The 22,327-nt window shown below is 41.3% G+C and overlaps 1 protein-coding gene across 3 annotated transcripts in view; it reads left to right on the forward strand.

The window, feature by feature from the left end:
* Positions 1–20,661, forward strand: part of ccdc9b (coiled-coil domain containing 9B) — a 28,062-nt gene extending 7,401 nt beyond the window's left edge. For 2 of the 3 annotated variants that reach the window (XM_079458887.1, XM_079458886.1), the window contains exons 3-15: positions 2,401–2,511; positions 4,932–5,036; positions 5,264–5,413; positions 5,512–5,661; positions 11,520–11,576; positions 11,933–12,105; positions 13,047–13,096; positions 13,184–13,231; positions 13,554–13,629; positions 14,245–14,278; positions 14,409–14,937; positions 15,211–15,293; positions 18,602–20,653. In XM_079458887.1, coding sequence (XP_079315013.1) covers positions 2,422–2,511; positions 4,932–5,036; positions 5,264–5,413; positions 5,512–5,661; positions 11,520–11,576; positions 11,933–12,105; positions 13,047–13,096; positions 13,184–13,231; positions 13,554–13,629; positions 14,245–14,278; positions 14,409–14,937; positions 15,211–15,293; positions 18,602–18,628 — 1,572 coding nt within the window. In that variant the 5' untranslated portion in view covers positions 2,401–2,421 and the 3' untranslated portion in view covers positions 18,629–20,653. Of the gene's footprint in view, positions 1–2,400; positions 2,512–4,931; positions 5,037–5,263; positions 5,414–5,511; positions 5,662–11,519; positions 11,577–11,932; positions 12,106–13,046; positions 13,097–13,183; positions 13,232–13,553; positions 13,630–14,244; positions 14,279–14,408; positions 14,938–15,210; positions 15,294–18,601 lie in introns of all 3 variants that reach the window. The other variant, XM_079458885.1, reaches the window with a different exon arrangement.
* Positions 20,662–22,327: the final 1,666 nt, after the last annotated feature.

Here is a 22,327-nt window from a genome sequence, read left to right on the forward strand (position 1 = left end):
TTCACCCAGAAAGATTCTGTCATCATGTACTCGCTGTTCCAAACCTGCATACATTTCTTTGTTCACAAGGATGTTTGGGGATATGTTAGCAATTGTTCTGGGACATCATTGACTACCACAGTGAAGGATTGTATAGATGTTTTTGTTCTGTCGAACACAAAAGAAGATATTTTGAGGAATTCAGGAAAGCAAACTGTTCTAGGGCAACTTTGACAACCATTTTAATTTGTCCTACTATGATAGTCAATGATACCTCAGATATGTCAGTTGCTAACATTTTTCCAAATATTTTTGTGTTCAGCAGGTTTGGAGGAACTTTAACTGTACAGTTTTACAGATTTTTAATGCACAAATCACTCGAAGTTTAAATTCACTCTGAAAGGGATTCAACAATATTTGTATCATTGTTTTAGTAGTGATGTGGACTTCATTCTCTTAAATTTAAATCGGTTTTAAAAACGTAATGGTTTTGTATAGTTGTCTGGCGGAACAAAATAGATGATGGCGGGTCGCCATAGTCAATGGGTCAATGAATGGAAGCGCTGCAGTGTTTCTGTGGGTTTGTGCTGTATGAGTGTTGAGTCATTGTTCTGATCTGGACTGAATGGATCAGCAGACCGACTCTTTATCTTCTGCGTCTGATCTGATCTGATTTGCCTTTGAAATACGAAAGTGAGATCAAATCAGACCTGTTTATAAGGCATTAGATTCATTTCTGTAAATGATTTTATAGTAATATGTGTCATAGATGTGTTGCAGAAATATGAAGCTCATGTTCTTGATAAAGAAATCATTCACCTTCACAATGAGAATTCGGTCATCATTTACTCATCTTGTGTCATTTTAAACCCGTGTGACCAAAATCCCTAACCAATGGAAGTCAATGGGGACCACTGGTTTTCTTTTACCAACATTCTTCAAAATATCTTATTTTGTGTTCTACAGAAAGAAAGTCATGCAGGTTTGAAATCTTAAGATGGTGCGTAAATAATAATGACAGAATTTTTTGTGCAAACTATTCCTTTAAAGCGCTTTCGTCAGTAAGATTGTTTGTAATGCGAGTTGCATCTAGGCATGTAAGTTAATTGCAGTTTTGATGTTTTGTTAAGAAATGAATCATATTTTTCTTGGATTTATTTGAATTCTTTCATTGATATCTTAAAGTGTATTTGTTAGCTGTTCATACGGCTTTAACGTCTCCACACGCGTCTCTCAGTAGCAGCGCATCATGTTAAACGCACTTGTGTCGCGAGCATCATCAACACAAGTTTCGTCTTGGCTCTCTTTATTAAACTATTAACTTTATTAAACTATTAACAGCTTTACAAAGCGACCTGACTTCTGAAACACATGTGAATGAGCTGCACGAGCACTGCGGATGAGAGAGAAAGAAGGTCAAAAGAGTATTTGATTTGTTCATTTGTTATGGGTGAATTAATTCACATGTTTTTCCATCATAAAGTCCAATCTGCAGAGCGCCGAGTTAACCACGACTACTTATTTACACTGAATAGAAAAATCTCTTACGGTTGACATTTTATTCTTCTGTAAGGTATTATTCCTTCATTCGGCCTAACCCTTATTGCAGGTGTTGTGTGTTGATTCTGGCTGTAGTGCTGGAGAAAGGTCTCATCAGAGATTCACATCTCGCTGTATTCTCTTCTCTCTCTGTTCTTTGTTAGCTTTTCAAATGGTAAAATGTTGGAGTACCGCTGGCTTCTTAAAGTCCCAGTTAAAATGACAAATCTCGCGGTTATTGTAAATAGTTTATCAATGTGGGTCTTTCTCTTTTTAAAATTTGTGAGGCCTCATAATCTAAAGTTAACATCTGAAAATGCACTTCCTTCCTGTAATGACTGTCCATCTTAAAGGGGTCATGTGACACGGCTAAAATGAATATTATCGTGTCTGCTCTGCTGTCAGTTCCATTTCAAAACACAATGACTGTTTTTAAACATCCAATCAAATCGCAGAGAAAGACGAAAGCCACGCCCACTGTGTTTCTCATCAGATATTCTGTTTCAAATGCGGAAGTAAAAACGATCACAACTTCCGGTTCACAGGGACTTTAAAGGCTGGTTTCAGTGAGCTGCGACTGATCTGGAGTCAGCAAGAGCTTTACTCCGTCACACTGCCTGATGTAAAATCTGCAGATTTAATGTGCAGAGGTGCAAGTTACCTGTCGAAGCAGTCGCACAACTACACACAAACACACAATGCAGACAATAAATCTCGTAATCAAGCAATTTAACATTAACCAACATCAGAACACAAACATTGTGTGACACATGATACAATTTAAACTCTTGGTTTCAGTATGTTTGCTTTATTGAGGATGGACTGTATTGTTTGTATTATTGTGTTGTTGTTTGTGATGTTCATGACGTGTTGTGTGCTCAGAGCCCGCCTGAGACGACCGTGATGATGATGAAGATGCAGAAGGACGCAGAGCTGGACAAAAAAATTGAAGCTTTACGCAAGAAAAATGAAGTTCTTATGAAACGCTATCAGGTGAGAATGACGCATCACAGACGCTTTTTAGTCTTGCCTGCACAAGTGTAGACCGGCTTGAGCTGGTTTAATCGGGACTGCTCTGGTTTATTCATGCCTGCTGTAGAATGGCTTGAGCTGGTTTAATCGGGACTGCTCTGGTTTATTCATGCCTGCACAAGTGTAGACTGGCCTGAGCTGGTTTAATCGGGACTGCTCTGGTTTATTCATGCCTGCTGTAGAATGGCCTGAGCTGGTTTAATCGGGACTGCTCTGGTTTATTCATGCCTGCTGTAGAATGGCTTGAGCTGGTTTAATCGGGACTGCTCTGGTTTATTCATGCCTGCTGTAGAATGGCCTGAGCTGGTTTAATCGGGACTGCTCTGGTTTATTCATGCCTGCACAAGTGTAGACTGGCCTGAGCTGGTTTAATCGGGACTGCTCTGGTTTATTCATGCCTGCTGTAGAATGGCTTGAGCTGGTTTAATCGGGACTGCTCTGGTTTATTCATGCCTGCACAAGTGTAGACTGGCCTGAGCTGGTTTAATCGGGACTGCTCTGGTTTATTCATGCCTGCTGTAGAATGGCCTGAGCTGGTTTAATCGGGACTGCTCTGGTTTATTCAGGCCTGCACAAGTGTAGACCGGCCTGAGCTGGTTTAATCGGGACTGCTCTGGTTTATTCATGCCTGCTGTAGAATGGCCTGAGCTGGTTTAATCGGGACTGCTCTGGTTTATTCATGCCTGCTGTAGAATGGCCTGAGCTGGTTTAATCGGGACTGCTCTGGTTTATTCAGGCCTGCACAAGTGTAGACTGGCCTGAGCTGGTTTAATCGGGACTGCTCTGGTTTATTCATGCCTGCTGTAGAATGGCCTGAGCTGGTTTATTCATGCCTGCTGTAGAATGGCCTGAGCTGGTTTAATCGGGACTGCTCTGGTTTATTCATGCCTGCTGTAGAATGGCCTGAGCTGGTTTAATCGAGACTGCTCTGGTTTATTCATGCCTGCACAAGTGTAGACTGGCCTGAGCTGGTTTAATCGGGACTGCTCTGGTTTATTCATGCCTGCTGTAGAATGGCCTGAGCTGGTTTATTCATGCCTGCTGTAGAATGGCCTGAGCTGGTTTAATCGGGACTGCTCTGGTTTATTCAGGCCTGCACAAGTGTAGACCGGCCTGAGCTGGTTTAATCGGGACTGCTCTGGTTTATTCATGCCTGCTGTAGAATGGCCTGAGCTGGTTTAATCGGGACTGCTCTGGTTTATTCATGCCTGCTGTAGAATGGCCTGAGCTGGTTTAATCGAGACTGCTCTGGTTTATTCATGCCTGCACAAGTGTAGACTGGCCTGAGCTGGTTTAATCGGGACTGCTCTGGTTTATTCATGCCTGCTGTAGAATGGCCTGAGCTGGTTTATTCATGCCTGCTGTAGAATGGCCTGAGCTGGTTTAATCGGGACTGCTCTGGTTTATTCAGGCCTGCACAAGTGTAGACCGGCCTGAGCTGGTTTAATCGGGACTGCTCTGGTTTATTCATGCCTGCTGTAGAATGGCCTGAGCTGGTTTAATCGGGACTGCTCTGGTTTATTCATGCCTGCTGTAGAATGGCCTCAGCTGGTTTAATCGGGACTGCTCTGGTTTATTCGGGCCTGCTGTAGAATGGCCTGAGCTGGTTTAATCGGGACTGCTCTGGTTTATTCATGCCTGCTGTAGAATGGCCTGAGCTGGTTTAATCGGGACTGCTCTGGTTTATTCATGCCTGCTGTAGAATGGCCTGAGCTGGTTTAATCGGGACTGCTCTGGTTTATTCAGGCCTGCACAAGTGTAGACTGGCCTGAGCTGGTTTAATCTGGACTGCTCTGGTTTATTCATGCCTGCTGTAGAATGGCCTGAGCTGGTTTATTCATGCCTGCTGTAGAATCGCCTGAGCTGGTTTAATCGGGACTGCTCTGGTTTATTCATGCCTGCACAAGTGTAGACTGGCCTGAGCTGGTTTAATCGGGACTGCTCTGGTTTATTCATGCCTGCTGTAGAATGGCCTGAGCTGGTTTAATCGGGACTGCTCTGGTTTATTCAGGCCTGCACAAGTGTAGACCGGCCTGAGCTGGTTTAATCGGGACTGCTCTGGTTTATTCATGCCTGCTGTAGAATGGCCTGAGCTGGTTTAATCGGGACTGCTCTGGTTTATTCATGCCTGCACAAGTGTAGACCGGCCTGAGCTGGTTTAATCGGGACTGCTCTGGTTTTTTCATGCCTGCTGTAGAATGGCCTGAGCTGGTTTAATCGGGACTGCTCTGGTTTATTCAGGCCTGCACAAGTGTAGACTGGCCTGAGCTGGTTTAGGCTACCCTGTGCTGGTGTAGACTGGCCTCTGCTGGTTCACGCTGGCCTGTGCTGGTTTAATCTGGTCTCTGTGTTAGTAATGGTCATATAATGTGTTTTTTCAGGAGGTGGAAGAGGACAAGAAGCGGGCGGAGCAGGAAGGCATGTCATTACACGGCAGGAAGGGAAAACCTGATGATCTCACCATCACCCTCAACAGATCATCTAATGTGAGCCACTTGATTTACTCCATGCAAACACTAGAGTCTCCTACTGTACAGTGATGATGTCATCAGAAATGAACCTGCTGAAAAGTCGACATGCTACATGCAGTTGATAAGGAAAATAAAATCAGGCTTGCAGTGAATAGTGACAGTTTTCTTTTTTGGCTGATTGTTTTCAGCATGCTGAATGAAATGTGCAGGTTTCATTTCTTGGTTAATGTGTGCTGCTTCAGGAGCAGCGTGTGGTGACCAAGAAGTCTGGACAGAAAGAGTCAAACACCAGATCAGATCCGGAGAAGGATCCCTGTGAATCCAGATCCAACCTCAGTGTCGGGAGAGGAAAGAGAAGACAGCTGCTCGTCACAACGCCGAGAAACATCAAGGCAAGACTCAATGAATCTGTCTCACGTATCAGTCTGGATGAATCTGTCTGTGTCAGTCTAGATGAGTCTGTTTGTCTCTGTCTGGGATATTGTTTCAGGGTAAGAGGTTGTTTGGTGAAAGAAAGGACAGAAACCGTCCTGTGAGTCCAGCGAGGGTTAAACCAGGTGCTGAGGAGGAGCAGGACACGGCGGACACCAGCGCACGAGTCAAACGACCTCCGTCCACAAAGAGAATCGTGGAAATAAAGGCGAGTAAAGTTCTTGCGATGAACGTCATGCTGTTGTTTTGAAACAATCTTCTTTGTGTTCTGTGTTTCTTTTTATCATAAATTATTGATTTGATCTAAAAAATGTCAGTATGAGCTTCACATTTTGGAAACGGTACACTGTCTTCTGTTCTCAGGCGTTGACACAGTTATTAGCCGATTTACTCAGCCTGGCTTGGATGTAAACAAATTGTTTTAGGTGCTCAGATGCACACGGCTGTCTGTGTTCCCATGATGCCATTCAGCATTCCTGTGCTGTGTGTCACTGTCTCCTCATCTCTTCTCAAGTCTCCAGGCTTTAAATAGATGTCAGACGGGACGGGTCACGCCTCCCCTGATCATATAGACCTCAGCAGAACCGCTGCGAATATTCATCGAGACTTTTTGCACGAGTTTCCGTCTCTTTAGCTCTTCTTGCAGATTTCACACGTCTGACGTCCAGGCAACAACCAATCACAAGCCTGACAATGACAAAAGCCACACATGACTTCAAAATAGAACAAATAACTCAAATCATGATACTTAAATTCAACAATCAAACTTGCTGCATTCAACGAGGACCCGAGACACATTGAGAGACCAGATTATCACCTTAGCAACCACATAGCAATGCCCTAGAAACCATCCTAACGTTGTCTCATATCAGTTGCATTGTCTTCAGAATATGTAAATAATTGATTCTTTGGAAAAACGTGTTATACACAAACATTTAGTTTGACTTGATCAACTTGAGCAAGCTGAACTAAGCCATGATTGTTGTGGTGTATTCACATTGCTGTGTGGGAATTTTGGGGCGTGTTTTACACCCGGCGGGGTTGAACCGTCTGTCCACTGATGTCTGACAGACACGACAAGTCAAGCTCTACACAATACACCCTATTGTGTGTCAGACACGACCAGCCGAGTCTCTGTCTTCTGTGCTTTTGTCTGATTCGCATGCACGCTTACATGAGGACAGAATGCGCTGATGATATAAACGTGATAATAAGAGGAAAAGGACATTTTGATGAACAGATTTTTGTGGTTGTAGTGTAGACTGGAGAATGGTGCAGAATAAAAGCAGGCTGGCGTTTGAGAATGTTTTAAAGCAGTTTTTCGAGGAGGGTTTGTGGTGGTTTTGTGTGGTTTGTGTAATGTATAAGAGGACGAAGAGTCAGAACCGAGATATCCTCCTGTATATGATATCCCATAATGCATCAGGGTGTCGTCTATGTTGCAGACCGCAGGGAAATGTTAGAGATGACTGTAGAGTCTGGAAACCTAGGACGGTGCTGTTGTTGTGTATGTCCTCGTTTCCAGTAAGACATTTGTCCTGTGTTTCTCTGTCTGTGAGCATCGGGAGAGACGTCAGAGATGAGAAACACACAAATAAGTCTGCCTACTGTAATTACCCTCATTTACCAATTTATTCTCTCTCTCTGTCAGAGGTCATAATGAGCCGTATGATTTAAGGTCATTAACCTTTCTTCTGAATGGGTTTATTATGCAGCTGATTGGACGTTGTGTGTGTGTTTTGTGTCACTGCTGTGGTTCTTTGCATGTTTTTGCACTATTTTCATGTCTCGGCAAAAAAGAAAATGTGATCCATGTTTCTAGAACTTGTATTTAATGATGTCTGTGTTGTTTCATACACTTAGTTTTGTTCATGGTATATGAGAATGAGTGCATTTCACACAACCTGGAAATAATCATCTGTCTAAGTGTTCACGTTCTCTCTACGGACAGAATAGGATTGAGAATGAAATCTGTGACGGCTTTAATGTATAAGATCTGATTGTAGGTGTGTATGAATGTCTAATGATGTCAGACTGAATGTGATATTTGTTTTCTATGAGCAGCCGTGATTAATTCAATATAAAAAGTGACAGATGCAGAAGTGAGAAGCTTTTAAGCTCTTCTGATAGAGAATCATGTTGTAGTTGCAGAAGTCCAGACAGCAGCAGTGATATAAAGCAGATGTACTTCTTCTGTTTGTCCACACGAGGGCAGTATCGCTACAGTTTGGTTTATTCCCTTGTGAGTTTGTGTTTTTTCACTCAACGATGTATTAGTTGTTCTTGCTCAAAATATCTCTATGTTTTTGTTTTGCCTGTGTAAATTATATTCTTTTTATAAGTGTCATGACCTGTGACTGGTCTTGCCAAGCTCCGCCCACTTACACAGACACACAAAGCAGCCAATCTCATCTTATTTTGTGTTTACATGCCATGGAGAGGTGGGCTTTTCTGAGATAGATGATTCCACAATTGAGTACCACAGATGACGTATTTTTGTATGCAAACCCTGCAAGTGAGTTTGCATTTTAAGACTTCCGGTTCCATCGCCCTTAAGTATATGTGTTTTTTTAATGGGTTTTTGGTGCATGGCTACACTTTCCCCTGCCCATTTGTTTAGCGTGTTCACGTGAAGGGGAAGGGATGTCTCGATGATTCTTTTTTGATTGGAGGGGTAGGGGTAAGGATGAAGATTTTTCAGGACCTCACTTCAAACGAAGGGGTATTCAATTTTCCAACATCGCTGCTCATGCGAGTATAATGTAGGCCTTTACTTAATCTCTAATAAGGATTTAAACAACAAATAATCATCTTGTTTATGTTAAATTTAATGTCGTGTTCAGTTTTTTGTCTTGAATACTTGAAACGGTTATAAAAAGTCGCTCAATTTTACTAACATAACTCTTTACTGGTTGCACGATAGAACCACAACATACACAACTGCAAAAAAGTTAAGTTACCATAGCTGTCTCCAGAATGCAATCAGGGACCGGGGGAAGCAGAACACGCTCCGCGCCTCCAACCAGTGTGGCGAACAGACCGGGTTGTCTGTTTGCGTTCGCCCTCAGATTCACCGCCCGGACTGAAGGGGTGTAAAATAGAATTGGGATTGGGCCTTAATCTATGACATAAAACACACCTCTCGTGATTTTTAAACCTTTATTGTGTCTTTAAAATGGCGGTTGCTAACCAGTTGCTGAGTAACTTTAATCCAAGTCTCTGAGTGCAGCTGTGACGTGTCAGAGGAAAACTGGTCCTCCCGGCTGAGTCTGGTTTCTGCTTAGATTTTCTTCTCCATTTATTTATCATTAGAGTTTGGGTTGTGTTGGCTTGCTCACCAGGAGACTGCTGACATTAGATAAGCTTAAAGGTAAAGTAAATTGCGTTAACATTGCTTTATTAGAATTATCTTATTTGTTCTACAAACACCATGCATTGTACTGTGTTTGACCATTTCTGTGTTTTTCTGTTTTTCTTATTGTCTCCTGTAAAACTGCTTAGTGAAAAGCGTTTAAAATATTTAAATGAGGTTGCTGAAAGCGACGTTAGACGTCATCGCGCATATAAAGCTTACAAATAATGCTACATGGACACAAATCTCTTAAAACGTAGATGCGGATTCATTCACGGAGCAGTTACTTACCAGAAAATAAGATTATTATTTTATATTATTCTTTTTAGCCTTTTTTATTTTGAACAGTTGTGGGAAGAGCAACCATACAGAAAATGTTTTGTTTAGTTTTTTCCAACGTAAAACTATAACATTCATACAAAGTCTGACCTTATGGGCTTGACATACTCGGACCATTTTGTCCAGATTATGTAAAACATGTCTCTTTGAGACCTGAGAGTAAATGAAAGTTTTTCCATACTGAAGATATCTTGGGTTATGTTGATCCACTCTTCGATGTTCGGGAGGTCCGGCTTTAACCATTTCCTGGTCATGGTTTTCTTACTCGCTGCCAGTAATGTCCAAAGCAGCCTCTTGTCTTTATTTCTCCAGTTGTTGACATCAACGTTGCCCAAATAAACATTCTCAAAGTTGCAAGGTATTTTACTACCAAATGTATGATTAATATGAGCACATATTTGTGACCAAGAGGTCTTAACAATAGGCAGTCCCAGAAAATGTGGTAATGATTGGCACCTGAGAACCCACAGAGCCTCCAGCATGCATCTGCACTACCCTGGTGTCTCTTTTGAATAGGTGTGATTAAAAAACCTGATAATATTCTTCCAACAGAACTCTCGGCAGGTATTCGAGCCAGTAGTACTCCATTGTACATATATTCACCCACCTTTTATTTGAAATTGTAATATTATCTTCCATTTCCCATCTCCTCTTAATGTACTCTGTGTTTGGTTTCTTGTTTTCCTGAATGGCTTTGTATTACTTACAAACTAAATTGACATAGTTAATGCTAAGAAAGTCTGTAGGAACCCCAAGTTGCATTTTTCCAATGCTATTTTATATTTTGATCAGAATAATGCCTAACCTGTAAGTATCTATAGAAATCGTCTTGACCCGAACCATATTTGTTCTGTAAGGATTCGAAACTCATAAAAGTTCCCTTGTGCATAAGAGAGTAATGGGTTGTAATTCCTTTTCAGACCCAACCCTTAAATCTTCCATCAAGGGTATTTGGTCTGAAGTCAGAATCATACGTGCACCACCTTAAAATTCGAGACAATTCTTTTAAGTTGCATATTTGCATTATTCTATTCCAGGAGTTCAGAAGAGACTCATACATAACATCTTCAATTATATTGGTATTCATTTGTAGTTTCTTGTCATTTCAAAGGGCCATAATGGGTATATTTTTCATAGTAGTCCTTTCAACATCTTTCCATCCAGCCGAGTAAATGGGTGAGCATAAACAGATTAAAGGTCTAATTTGGGCATCATAATAATAATCCCTGAGACAGGGAAGGCCCATCAATTCCCATCAACTTCTCCTTCTTTAATTGCATTGTTTGATATTTTATCCTACCCCTAGAAACACATTTTAAATAAAGTTTGAAAGAGTCGTCGGAGGCTTGGTAGTGATGACGTTGACATCGAGCGACCTTAAGTGTAATCTGTTTATAGCATCGTGTTCGCTTTTTACTTCTGCTGATTGTATTTCGGCTACAAAAATAACAAATGTTGTGTTGAACTGTAAAGATGATCTTGATAGACAAAACGTGTAAGGTCTACGGGGGAAAACGTACAGGCTTTCGGTCGAGGGAACCAGCGTTGTGCTTACGTCCGGGTTAGCCTACAAAAAACCCTTCATCTCTGAACCACTCCATTATAGTCCTCTCTCTCTCTACGTCTGTCTCTCAATTCAGTTTAAAGGTGCTTTATTTGCATGAATGCGTTTGTTAATATTGCCAAAATGTTATACAAAAAGCCAGTTTCTCATCGTCTGACAGACTTTCAGACGTCCGGTGTATGGACTTGAGTTTTCCATACATTGTACGTATATCAGTGTATTTTCTGCCTTCTGTTAGGTGCCAAATTGAGTCAAAAGCTTTTTTAAAGTCATTAAAACATTCATATATTTGACCTTTATCTTGGTTAACATGTTTTTCTAGTATGAAGCGTGTAAATATGAAGAATCCTATTTGACTTCTGTTCAGGACATCGTATGAGGTGATGAAGATTCAACTACAGAATCATGTCCCAGGTTAATACTCACACAGACGCCTCTATAGTTGATGGGGTTGTTAAAGATTGGTGTTATCAAACCTTGACTCCAGATGTCCTTCACTCATAATCACATTCAATTGGTTTCAAAATAACCCGTTGGATTTGAATGTTTGTTTTTGTATTGTTTGTATTGTTGTTTCACAGTAAAGATGTGGAATCTCTGCATTATTTGGATCTCTGTGTTTCTGGTTTGACAGTGTTCTCAGTTTTTTGCGGATGGTTTGACAGACATGATCCAACCAGTTTTTGTCGTTCTTGCATATCTGATTTTTTCCAGTTTTTGTTTTTAATTTAAACTGTTTTGCTGATTTTTCAAATATGAAATGACAATATTTTACGGCAAGATTAACAAGTCTCTCTCTCTCTGTGTGTAGGAGGACACAGATAAACAGGATGTTAAGAGCAGATGTGAAGAGTCACAGTGTGATCAGGTACAACACACTAGATTTCATCCAACTCAAGATGCGCTATCCTATTAAATAGAAAGAAAATCATCCTTAAAGTCTTTTATTATCCGTCTCACGGAGATGAAACATATTGTGTTAAGATGTCAGTGATCTCTGTCCATCTGTTTCTACGCTTTTAATTCATTACAGTTCTTAACCTAAAATAGTTTTCCACCATCATCATTGACTGATTCGTATTATACAATTAGACTCATTTTTAAATGACCTCTGTTCTTCTGTTGTCCATCGGGGTGAACACAGCTGTACTGTAGGTGTTGGCCGAGATCACGTTCATGATCTTTCTCCAAAAGCTTCGAGTCCCTCATTGTCTTCTCTTGAAGGTCTCACAGCCGCTGGGAGTCACAGATATGATCCTCACGTCCAGAGAAGAGCAGACGGAGTACCAGCGCTGGAAGAAGGAGCGAGAGGAGATCGACAGAGAGCGCGTGGCCCGACACAGAAACTCTAAAGGCCAGTGGAGGAGAGCCTGGGACGTGGAGAAGCCCGATCTGATGTAAGCCACGTCACTGTCCGTTTGGGTTTTATCTTTAGGGACGTGAACATTGAGCTGCTTCAATCTTAATGGATGATTCATTCTTTTTCATTTTGTTCTCGTAGACATCCTGAAGCCATCAGAGTTGTTTTATCTGTAACTAACATATTCAATTCTTTCTAGACCTCAGTCACGCTGAAGACTTTCTGTGTCTGTACGTTTTTCACGTTTACAATCTTGTGACAGTAAAATCGATCATTTACTTTGACTAAGCTGTTTTAGCACGTGCGTGTGGATATTTCCCCATAAATACTTCTATATTTCTTGTGCATTTTTTGTGTTTTGTGTTATTCTTTCTATTGAGGTCGTCCCTATAGATCTGGACCAACTGTCCAACAAACATGACTTCAGTCCAGATGTTAACCAGGGTCAGTGAGGTGCTTTCTTCAGGAATAAATGACCCTCCCCTGTGAGCACTGTGGGATATTTTTAGGGTGGTTTAAATGCCTTGCCTTATTTGGCTGGTTTGTGAGCACCAGAGATTGTCCAGGACGCGTCAACCCAAATGTTTTGTGGGAGATGGAAGAGAGATGAGCGCTGGGCACTCTCATCCCTGTGTGAACCTTCAGTTTAGTTTATCTGGAGACAAAAAACACAGAAACTGTTGAATAGACAAATGTCTGGACTGAGAGACGCTGAACAAGAAAAGCATGTGATTGTCTCAGACATTTGTCCATTCAACAGTTTCTATGTATTTTTTAAAAGACCAAGACACCTTTCTCAGTTAAGCAGGTTTATCAGAAAAGTAAAAACTACATAAAGAAGAACCAGTTTAGACCAGCACTAAACATCCAAACATGAGTTTGATGCTGATGTGACCTGCTGGAGTGTTCGTGATGTTGTTAGGGACGGTTATTGTGTAGGATTGTTGTGTGTTTTAAACACATTTCACACATCTGCAGGTATTCTGACAAACCGGATGAAGGACCAGACAGAGACGCACACAACACCGGTGAGCAGAAGACACTTCATTATTAGTTTTTTGTTCATTCTGCTGTTTGACAACAGCTCGTGAGAGTTTATCGTGTTTGATTGCTAGGAAACAGAAACGGCAGAAGAAGAAATCTGAGAACAGAAGAATCCAGAGGTGAGGAAAACCTCTTTATCAGACGCGCTGGAAACGTTTAATAAAGTGACGTGGACTTTATATTTCACTGTAATCCTTTTTATTTGTTTTTAATACAAATAAATTAATCATTTTATTATTTTGAGATGAAAGACACTGATGTCTCGTGTCAGCTTGTGATGTCATAACATCAAACTAAATGAGTCTTTTCTTTAATGACCAATATTCTGCATTTCAATTATTTGTTCACATTTGTCTGTTTATTATAAACCAATAATCAATAGTTTTATCAGTCAGACACGCTCATAACGTTTGTTTGTGTCTTCTCTCTGTGGTCATCAAGCGCGAGAGAGGAAGAGTCGTCCAGTGGTGAGCAGTAAAGCCAAGGGTAAAGAGCGTCTGACGGGCCGAGCCCGACGGTGAGATCCTCATGAGAAACACAACATAACTGCAGTTATACCCAAACAACTCATTAACTCATATCCATCAAACTCATTTTTATCACACCATAAACAAATCATATAGTTATTATAGTGCATAAGCAAATGTTTCGTAAAGGAAGATGGTGTGTGTATATGTTGTGTGTGTGCGTGCGTGTATATGTTTAAGTAAAATACAGTCTCGTGTTGTTATTGAAGACCATACAGTTTGTTGATGAGGATATCAATCTATTTAAACTTTCAGTCCGGGATGTTTAATGTTGGTTATCTATTTGCTTGCGATTAGCGCTCCACATTTTAAAGTTACTGTGCAGTCAGATGTGTGTGTGTTTCTGAAGACGTGGAATAAGCTTGGCCTGGTGACGTGCGGCCCTGAACAGCAGGTGTTGCTCATCAGTTTCCCAATGATTTTTGAATAGATTCCCAAATGAAACCAACAGTATTACAATTCAAAATATGAATCAGTCTCATTTTCTGTCTTCAGAATAAGTTGTTCAACGCTGAATACACTGCTACCGCCGCTTCACCGGAAGTTTCATTTTTACAGTAGCGCCTCCAGAAACTTGTGGATAATGAGTTTTTTCTCTCTCTCAGATGGGACGCTAAAGAGCACGAGGGACTTGAACAGGTACAAATCAAATCTCAGCTTTAAAGTTAAAAGAGAAATTCGCCATCACATGGGAATAATCTGAATGAGTAAACACATTTGTATTTCTGGAATGAATGTCTGTTTGATGTCATTTGACTGGTTTCTGAAGATTTATCCAGAGGACGGTCTGCAGGCCTTCTTGGAGGAACTAGACGCTCTGTGTTCTTCTGAGGAGAAAAACATCAATTCCCAAAAACAAGATGACGCTCCAAACTCAAAGCCGCATGTGTCTGAAGTGCTGTTCAAACCCGAGAACGCCAGCGGTGATGTGAAGTCTGACGGGGAGAACGGACGTATTTCCACAGAAGTGCCTGAGACGTCCGGACTGAAGACCACAGAGAAGAAGGTTCGTTTCTCTGAAGAGCTTGTCGAGGTGCATCATGAGATCTCAGACGGCGGCTCACGGGTTCAGAACGGATCTGAAGGAAAACAAACCGCACAACACCAGGATGTCAGCGAGCGTCTCACTGAAGCTAAAGAGATGTCAGACGAGACCCTCACGGGTGCAGAGATGGAGGAAGAAGAGGAGAAGAATCTCTCAGAAGTGAGTGTGATACATGAAGGATCTAGAGGAGCGTCGTGTTCAGTACATGGAGATGTTCAGACTCCACCTCTGGAGCTCAACAGGACCTGCTGTGGTATGACATCACATGATTCACTCTCACATGTAAACCCATGAGTGATTATAATACCTTCACAGGAAATAACAACCTCTATAACACTTTCAGTTCAGTGTCAGTATCATTTACACATGTATGTACGTGTCATGATTGTCTCTCTTCACATGAGCAAGACTGAACCACAGTTACTGTAAACCAAATCAATACAAATAACAGGAAATGTTTGGATTAGAACTGAAAGGACAGATTGAGCATGAAATGCATGTTGTTTAAAGGTGTGTGTGTTTACAGAAGAAGGGATGGAGTCCAGTCTGTGTGTACTGAATCTGGAGTCCGGGGATTCTCTTTCTGACAGCAGCTCCACTGCTGGTATGGTAAGTGTGTGTGTGTGTGTGATAAGACTCTGGGTCCGTCTGTCCGCATGCGGAAGTGTGTGTTTGCAAGCATGCGGAAGTGTGTGTGTGTGTATATGTGTATGTGTTTGTGCATGCTCAAGTCTATGTACTTTGTGTTTGTGTGTATGTGATAAGAATTTGTGTGAATCTGGTGGGCATGTGTACGTTAGTATATCTGGACACTGGTTTGCCTCAGATTGTGTGTTTGTGTGAATCTGGACTTGTGTGTTTGTCTGTCTGGTTTGTGCGTGTGTGTGTGTGTTACATGTGTTGTGTGTGTGTTGCATGTGTGGTGCATGTGTTTTGTGTGTTGCGCGTGTGTGTTGTGTGCGTGTTGTGTGTGTGTTTTGCGCGTGTTGTACGCATGTTGTACGTGTGTTATATGCGTGTTGTATGCGTTTTGTGTGTGTGTGTGTGTGTGTGTTTTGCACGTGTTGTATGCGTGTTGTGTGTGTTTTGTGCGTGTTGTACGCGTGTTGTATATGTTTTGTGTGTGTGTTTTGCGCGTGTTGTATGCGTGTTGTGTGTGTTTTGTGCCTGTTGTAAGCGTGTTGTATGCGTTTTGTGTGTGTGTGTGTGTGTTTTGCGCGTGTTGTATGCGTGTTGTATGCGTTTTGTGTGTGTGTGTGTTTTGCGCGTGTTGTACGCGTGTTGTGTGTGTGTGTTTTGCGCGTGTTGTGCGTGTATTGTACGCGTGTTGTGTGTGTGTTTTGCGGGTGTTGTATGCGTGTTGTATGCGTGTTGTGGGTGTGTTTTGCGTGTGTTGTATGCGTGTTGTTTGCGTGTTGTGTTTGTGTGTGTGTTTTGCGCGTGTTGTACGCAGGTTGTATGCGTGTTGTATGTGTGTGTGCGTGTTGTGTGTGTGTTTTGCGGGTGTTGTATGCGTGTTGTGTGTGTGTTTTGCGCGTGTTGTATGTGTGTTGTGTGTGTGTTTTGCGCGTGTTGTACGCGTGTTGTACGCAGGTTGTATGCGTGTTGTATGTGTGTTGTGTGTGTGTTTTGCGTGTGTTGTATGCGTGTTGTACGTGTGTTGTATGCGTGTTGTGTGTGTGTTTTGTGCGTGTTGTACGCGTGTTGTACGCGTGTTGTGTGTGTGTGTTTTACGCGTTTTGTAAGCGTGTGGAACGCGTGTTGTACGCGTGTTGTACGCGTGTTCTATGCGTGTTCTATGCGTGTTGTGTGTGTGTTTTGCACGTGTTGTACGCGTGTTGTATGCGTGTTGTGTGCGTGTTTTGCGCGTGTTGTATGCGTGTTGTATTCGTGTTCTGTGTGTGTGTGTTTTGCGCGTGTTTTATGCGTGTTGTATGCGTGTTGTGTGTTTTGTGCGTGTTGTACGCGTGTTGTATGCGTGTTGTGTGTGTGTGTGTGTGTGTGTGTGTTTTACGCGTGTTGTAAGCGTGTGGAACGCGTGTTGTACGCGTGTTCTATGCGTGTTCTATGCGTGTTGTGTGTGTGTTTTGCACGTGTTGTACGCGTGTTGTGTGCGTGTTTTGCGCGTGTTGTATGCGTGTTGTATTCGTGTTCTGTGTATGTGTGTTTTGCGCGTGTTTTATGCGTGTTGTATGCGTGTGTGTGTGTGTTTTGCGCGTGTTGTACGCGTGCTGTACGCGTGTTCTATGCGTGTTGTGTGTGTGTTTTGCACGTGTTGTTTGCGTGTTGTATTTGTGTTGTGTGTGTGTGTGTTTTGCGTGTGTTGTTTGCGTGTTGTATTTGTGTTGTGTGTGTGTGTGTTTTGCGTGTGTTGTACGCGTGTTGTACGCGTGTTGTGTGTGTGTTTTGCACGTGTTGTTTGCGTGTTGTATTTGTGTTGTGTGTGTGTGTGTTTTGCGTGTGTTGTACGCGTGTTGTGTGTGTGTTTTGCGCGTGTTGTGTGTGTGTTGTGCGCGTGTTGTACGCGTGTTGTGTGTGTGTTTTGGGCGTGTTGTATGCGTGTTGTATTTGTGTTGTGTGTGTGTTTTGCGTGTGTTGTACGCGTGTTGTATGCGTGTTGTATGTGTGTTTTGCGCGTGTTGTACGCGTGTTGTATGCATGTTGTGTGTGTGTTTTGCGCGTGTTGTACGCGTGTTGTACTTGTGTTATATGCGTGTTGTATGCGTCTTGCGTGTGTGTGTGTTTTGCGCGTGTTGTATGCGTGTTGTGTGTGTGTTTTGCGTGTGTTGTACGCGTGTTGTATGCGTGTTGTGTGTGTGTGTGTGTTTTGCGCGTGTTGTGCGTGTATTGTACACGTGTTGTATGCGTGTTGTGTTTGTGTTTTGCGGGTGTTGTATGCGTGTTGTATTCGTGTTGTGTGTGTGTTTTGCGCGTGTTGTATGCGTGTTGTGTTTGTGTGTTTTGCGCGTGTAGTACTCGTGTTCTATGCGTGTTGTGTGTGTGTTTTGCACGTGTTGTTTGCGTGTTGTATTTGTGTTGTGTGTGTGTGTGTGTTTTGCGTGTGTTGTACGCGTGTTGTGTGTGTGTTTTGCGCGTGTTGTACGCGTGTTGTGTGTGTGTTTTGCGCGTGTTGTACGCGTGTTGTATGCGTGGTGTGTGTGTTTTGCGCGTGTTGTGCGTGTGTTGTATGCGTGTTGTATGTGTGTTGTATGAGTGTTTTGCGCGTGTTGTACGCGTGTTGTATGCATGTTGTGTGTGTGTTTTGCGCGTGTTGTACACGTGTTGTATGCGTGTTGTGTGTGTGTTTTGCGCGTGTGTGTGTGTTTTGCGCGTGTTGTATGCGTGTTGTGTGTGTGTGTGTGTTTTGCGTGTGTTGTATGCGTGTTGTGTGTGTGTTTTGCGCGTGTTGCGTGTTTTGTTTTGCGTGTGTGTGTGTGAGTGAGTGAGTTGCGTGTGTTGCATGTGGCTGATATGCAGGTGGATTGCTACACTGCAGTAAGTGTTGTGCATTAGAGCTTCAGTGTGTGGCTTTAGTTTAGTCTGTCATGATTTGACTTGCAGTTCATCCTCTAATGTACACAGCACACTTACTGTACAGCACTGAAACACTCCTGCATCGCTTTTAACATGTTTCTGTATAATGATCAGAGGATCTGCAGGTAGAACATTAGATTTAATCTGATCACGTGATCTTTATTCATAGGTGTAGGGTAAAGAAAAGCTAAAATTCACACTGATATCTCTTTACACACTTTATTTGAAATACATTTATTTGATTAAATGAAAGCGTAATGGTAATGTTTAGTTGATACTGTAAAACTGACGAACCATGGTAAAAGATGTAAAGGACAAAGCTCAACTAACCCTACTGAGATGAATGATTGATTCATTTAAATGTCTTTCTTTCTTCCATGCAGGCAAGAGAAAACGGGAAAGTTGTTTAGATGGAAAACCTGACTGAATCTTCAGACACTGAAATCAAAAGCGACAGCGAGAAAACATCCTTTGCCTTGTTTATTTCACTTTAGCACTGGTACAAAGTTACTAACACAAGTGTTTGCGGTATTTATTTGAATTTTGAGATATTGAGGTTTTGTCAGGTTTGAGGTTCAGAGGTCTTCGGCTGTTCATTTGAGTTTAAAGCACTACAGAAGCCACTTGAATGTTGAACTTAATGAAGTTTAGTGAGATGAACCCACAGACACAGTGTTACAGAATCAGATGGAAACAGAATCCAGAAACCCTGTTTGCCATTATCACAGAATCATTTGACTTGTGTTGTGGGTTTCAATGGACTCTTAAGGTTTGTTTATTAGCACTTTATCGTATTTGAATGTTGCATATGAAACATTACCAGAACACTAAAACCATTTTCTAACTTTAGATTCAATTTATTTCTTACAAAATGTTTACAAGTCTAATAACTGGGCACAGTTGAATGTTGTTTTTTTCGCCCCAGTAGATTTAGCACATAAAGAGTCACTGGTTGTTGTTTGATGACATTATTATTATTATATAGATTTCAGTATTTCTGACATTTGTTTGTTATTGAAGGATGGAAAGGCTCACAAATGTTTCATGTGACAGGAGTTGGATTTTTCTATTTTGTAGTCACATTTTGTGTTGAATTGCTTTTGAAATGAATGTTAAATAAAAACAATAAAGTTTTCCCCTCAAACACTTCTCGTCAGAAAAGTTTCTGAAACGTTTGTATGAAAATCTTAAAAACAAAGGCGCTTCAAAAGGTTCTTTGATGCCATAGAAAAAAACCTTTTTGTCCAAATATTTCCATAAAGCACCTTTAACATCCGAAGAAAGCGAAAAAAAGGTTCTTCAGATGATTAAAAGGAACCATTTTTTAAAGAACCTTTGACTGAATGGTTATTTGTGGAACCAAACATTTTTATTTTTGTGGCATTGCTGTAAAGTGTGAAGATGATGAAAATAGGTCAAAGTATCTGCAATGTTAATCTAAAAGGGACATGCAGTGATGTGGTGTCTTTACTGCTTTCTATTTTCATAGGTAAATGTTTTATTTGAGAAGAGTTTGGTCAAACACATTGAATTGTGAATGATGAGATTTTGCATGTAAACGCATTACTCAATTCAAGTTTCCAGTGTTTAGCTTTGATCATCTTAAGGTTTATTGATCCTGATTGACTTGATGTTCATCTCCGCTGTGAAGAGAGAAAAACACACCTGTGAGTCACGCGTGTGTTGTTTTGAATGTGGAGCAGGGTTGAGATGATGGTGTGTCATGTGGGAGTTGCGTCTTATTATTTTTAAAAGCGTCTCATGGGAGAGTTGCTCTGGAAATCATACGGTTCTCTTCTGTTACTCTTTTAATTACTCTCTTCCTGCAGACGTGTTCAGGGAGCGCATCGTCTCCGAGGCCCTCAGCCCATCACATGACTCTCATGATTGATGAAGATGATGATGATGCTGGTTTGGATCTCACTCTGGATGAAGGGAATCTTGTTAAGAATATGTTCAGAATGGTGTTGTTTTTTATTTTCCTCAGTTTAAGGTTACTTCACATCAGTATCACTGCATTTAAAAAGCAAGAGTTTCATTTGTTAAAGCGTTGCGCTCAATGACACATCTCATGTTGACAGTAGGGAATCTTTTTGTTAGTTTTGTATTGTTTTTAGATTTAAAATGTAAAAAAAGTTTGAGGCTACTTTTGCTAATCTCAAAATGTCAAATATGAGAAGAGATTCACTTATCAGAACCATGAAATCAAATATTTCCTCTTTTCTGTTTGTATTCCAGCGCAGATGTATTCAGTGTTGGGTGGCGTGGTTTTCAGATGAATTACTGTAATGAAATAGATTTTCCTCTGAAGCACGTAATGGATTCGGCTTTATTTCTAAGTCGTTTAATTATGCTTGTTGCAGGTATGTTGAATTTACCATACAGTACATTAATCTGGCCTTTTTCACATATTCCTCTTTGTCAAATAAAGAGTCAAACAATTACACAGGTGTTTGTGAAATTCTGTACTGTAATCTTATATTGTGCACCTCAAAAAAAGGACGTTAACACATTTGTTTGTGTTCTGCTTTTAACACACTATGTGTCATTTTGTGTCAAATAAATAAAAGGGACAACAAATACTCAACAAAAGTAAATTGTGTAATTGTCCACAACCCTTTTTTCAGTGTGTCTTCTAGAGTTATGAGATCTAATTGATAAGGCAGCTTGTATAAGTGAACATTTGTAATAAGGTTGTGGAATAAAGTGTTCCACGTTCAACTGAAACTGATGTTTATATCCACAGTTGTTTCAGTGCGGATTTGGGTTTGTGAGCTCTCGCATGCGTGTGTGTGCGTGTGCTGCAGTGCGGTGGAAAAAGGCTCCCAGGTCTCCTGGCACACATTTGATAACATTTTGTGCACCTGCAGCTGCATGTGAGCTCAGACCTTCAGCGCTCCAGAGACGCCTGTGCTGTCGCTCTCCATCACTGCTGGGAAATGAGGGAGTGATGGGATGTATGGGTTGGGTTACAGCACTCTTGTACCGCAGTGGCATCTCTCTCTCTCCATTTGTTTGATTAATAATGTTTCTCTGTTCGGTCTGTCTGGTGTAAATTTAACAGTCACTTGAAACAATCAGATTTGTACATTATTTCACTCTTGCATGAACCGTCATATGATTGTATTTTCTTCTTTGGAGCCATTGGTTAAAAGAAATAAACTTCTAAGGTTTATGCAAACACACTAATGCTGCGATGCTGAGGTGATGTGGACGGTTGCCAGGGAGTGGTTGCTATGCTGTGCTGGGTTATTATAGTTGCAATAAATACTAGGTATCATCAAGAGTCAGGAGTTTATTTAAATCAATAACCAGCGATAGTATTTCAAAAAGATGAAATCTCACAATTTCATGTGCAGTTTTTTGTACATCTGAGCATGCAGATATGGACGGATCAAATCCAGAGTTAAGATTGATCTATTAAAAGCCCTTGAACATCAAATTGATTTGTCGTTTCACAACAGGCCGATCGATTCGTCTGTCACAGCACATCCAAGAGTTTCATCAAAACATCTTGTTCACAGGAAGTCAAGAAACACATATTTTCTTTAATGATGTTGTTTGTTAAGATAAGCATCGCTCAGGGTCAGTGGATCGACTTAAAGACGTTACAGATTTACAGGATGATCTTTGTCTGAGTCTTTGGAGAGCAGATTGTCAAGCACGGATGCGTGTTCTTTTGGCTTAGGTCAGTAAACAACAATTTGGCAGCACCATAGCAACCACCCGGAACACCTTAGCAACCCTAAAGCAACATCCTCGTATCCTCCCACCTGACCCGAGAAACATGATGGCGACTTTTGCACAAGCGAACCGCCCATATGTATATATTTAAATGAAAAGACATTATTCTAGTTTAGATCCAGTTGCAGCTGTATTCTGAGTGAACCCTGATAGTGTTATTCTCCAGCATGTTGAGGATCAGAGATGCAGAGCTGAAAATAGAGCAGGATTGTGTGAGTCCTGCGTTTGACTTGACTTCTGTGGATCAATAATGAGGCGCTGGAGGAGAGACAGAAACACGGCTAAGCATGAAAAGATCACTGTATGAGTCTGAAATGACACACTAGTGAGAATGTGTAGTTGATACCTCAAAGCTTTTCACTTGA

The sequence above is a fragment of the Barbatula barbatula genome (genome assembly GCF_947034865.1).
Source record: "Barbatula barbatula genome assembly, chromosome: 6".
Classification (NCBI taxonomy): Eukaryota; Metazoa; Chordata; class Actinopteri; order Cypriniformes; family Nemacheilidae; genus Barbatula; species Barbatula barbatula.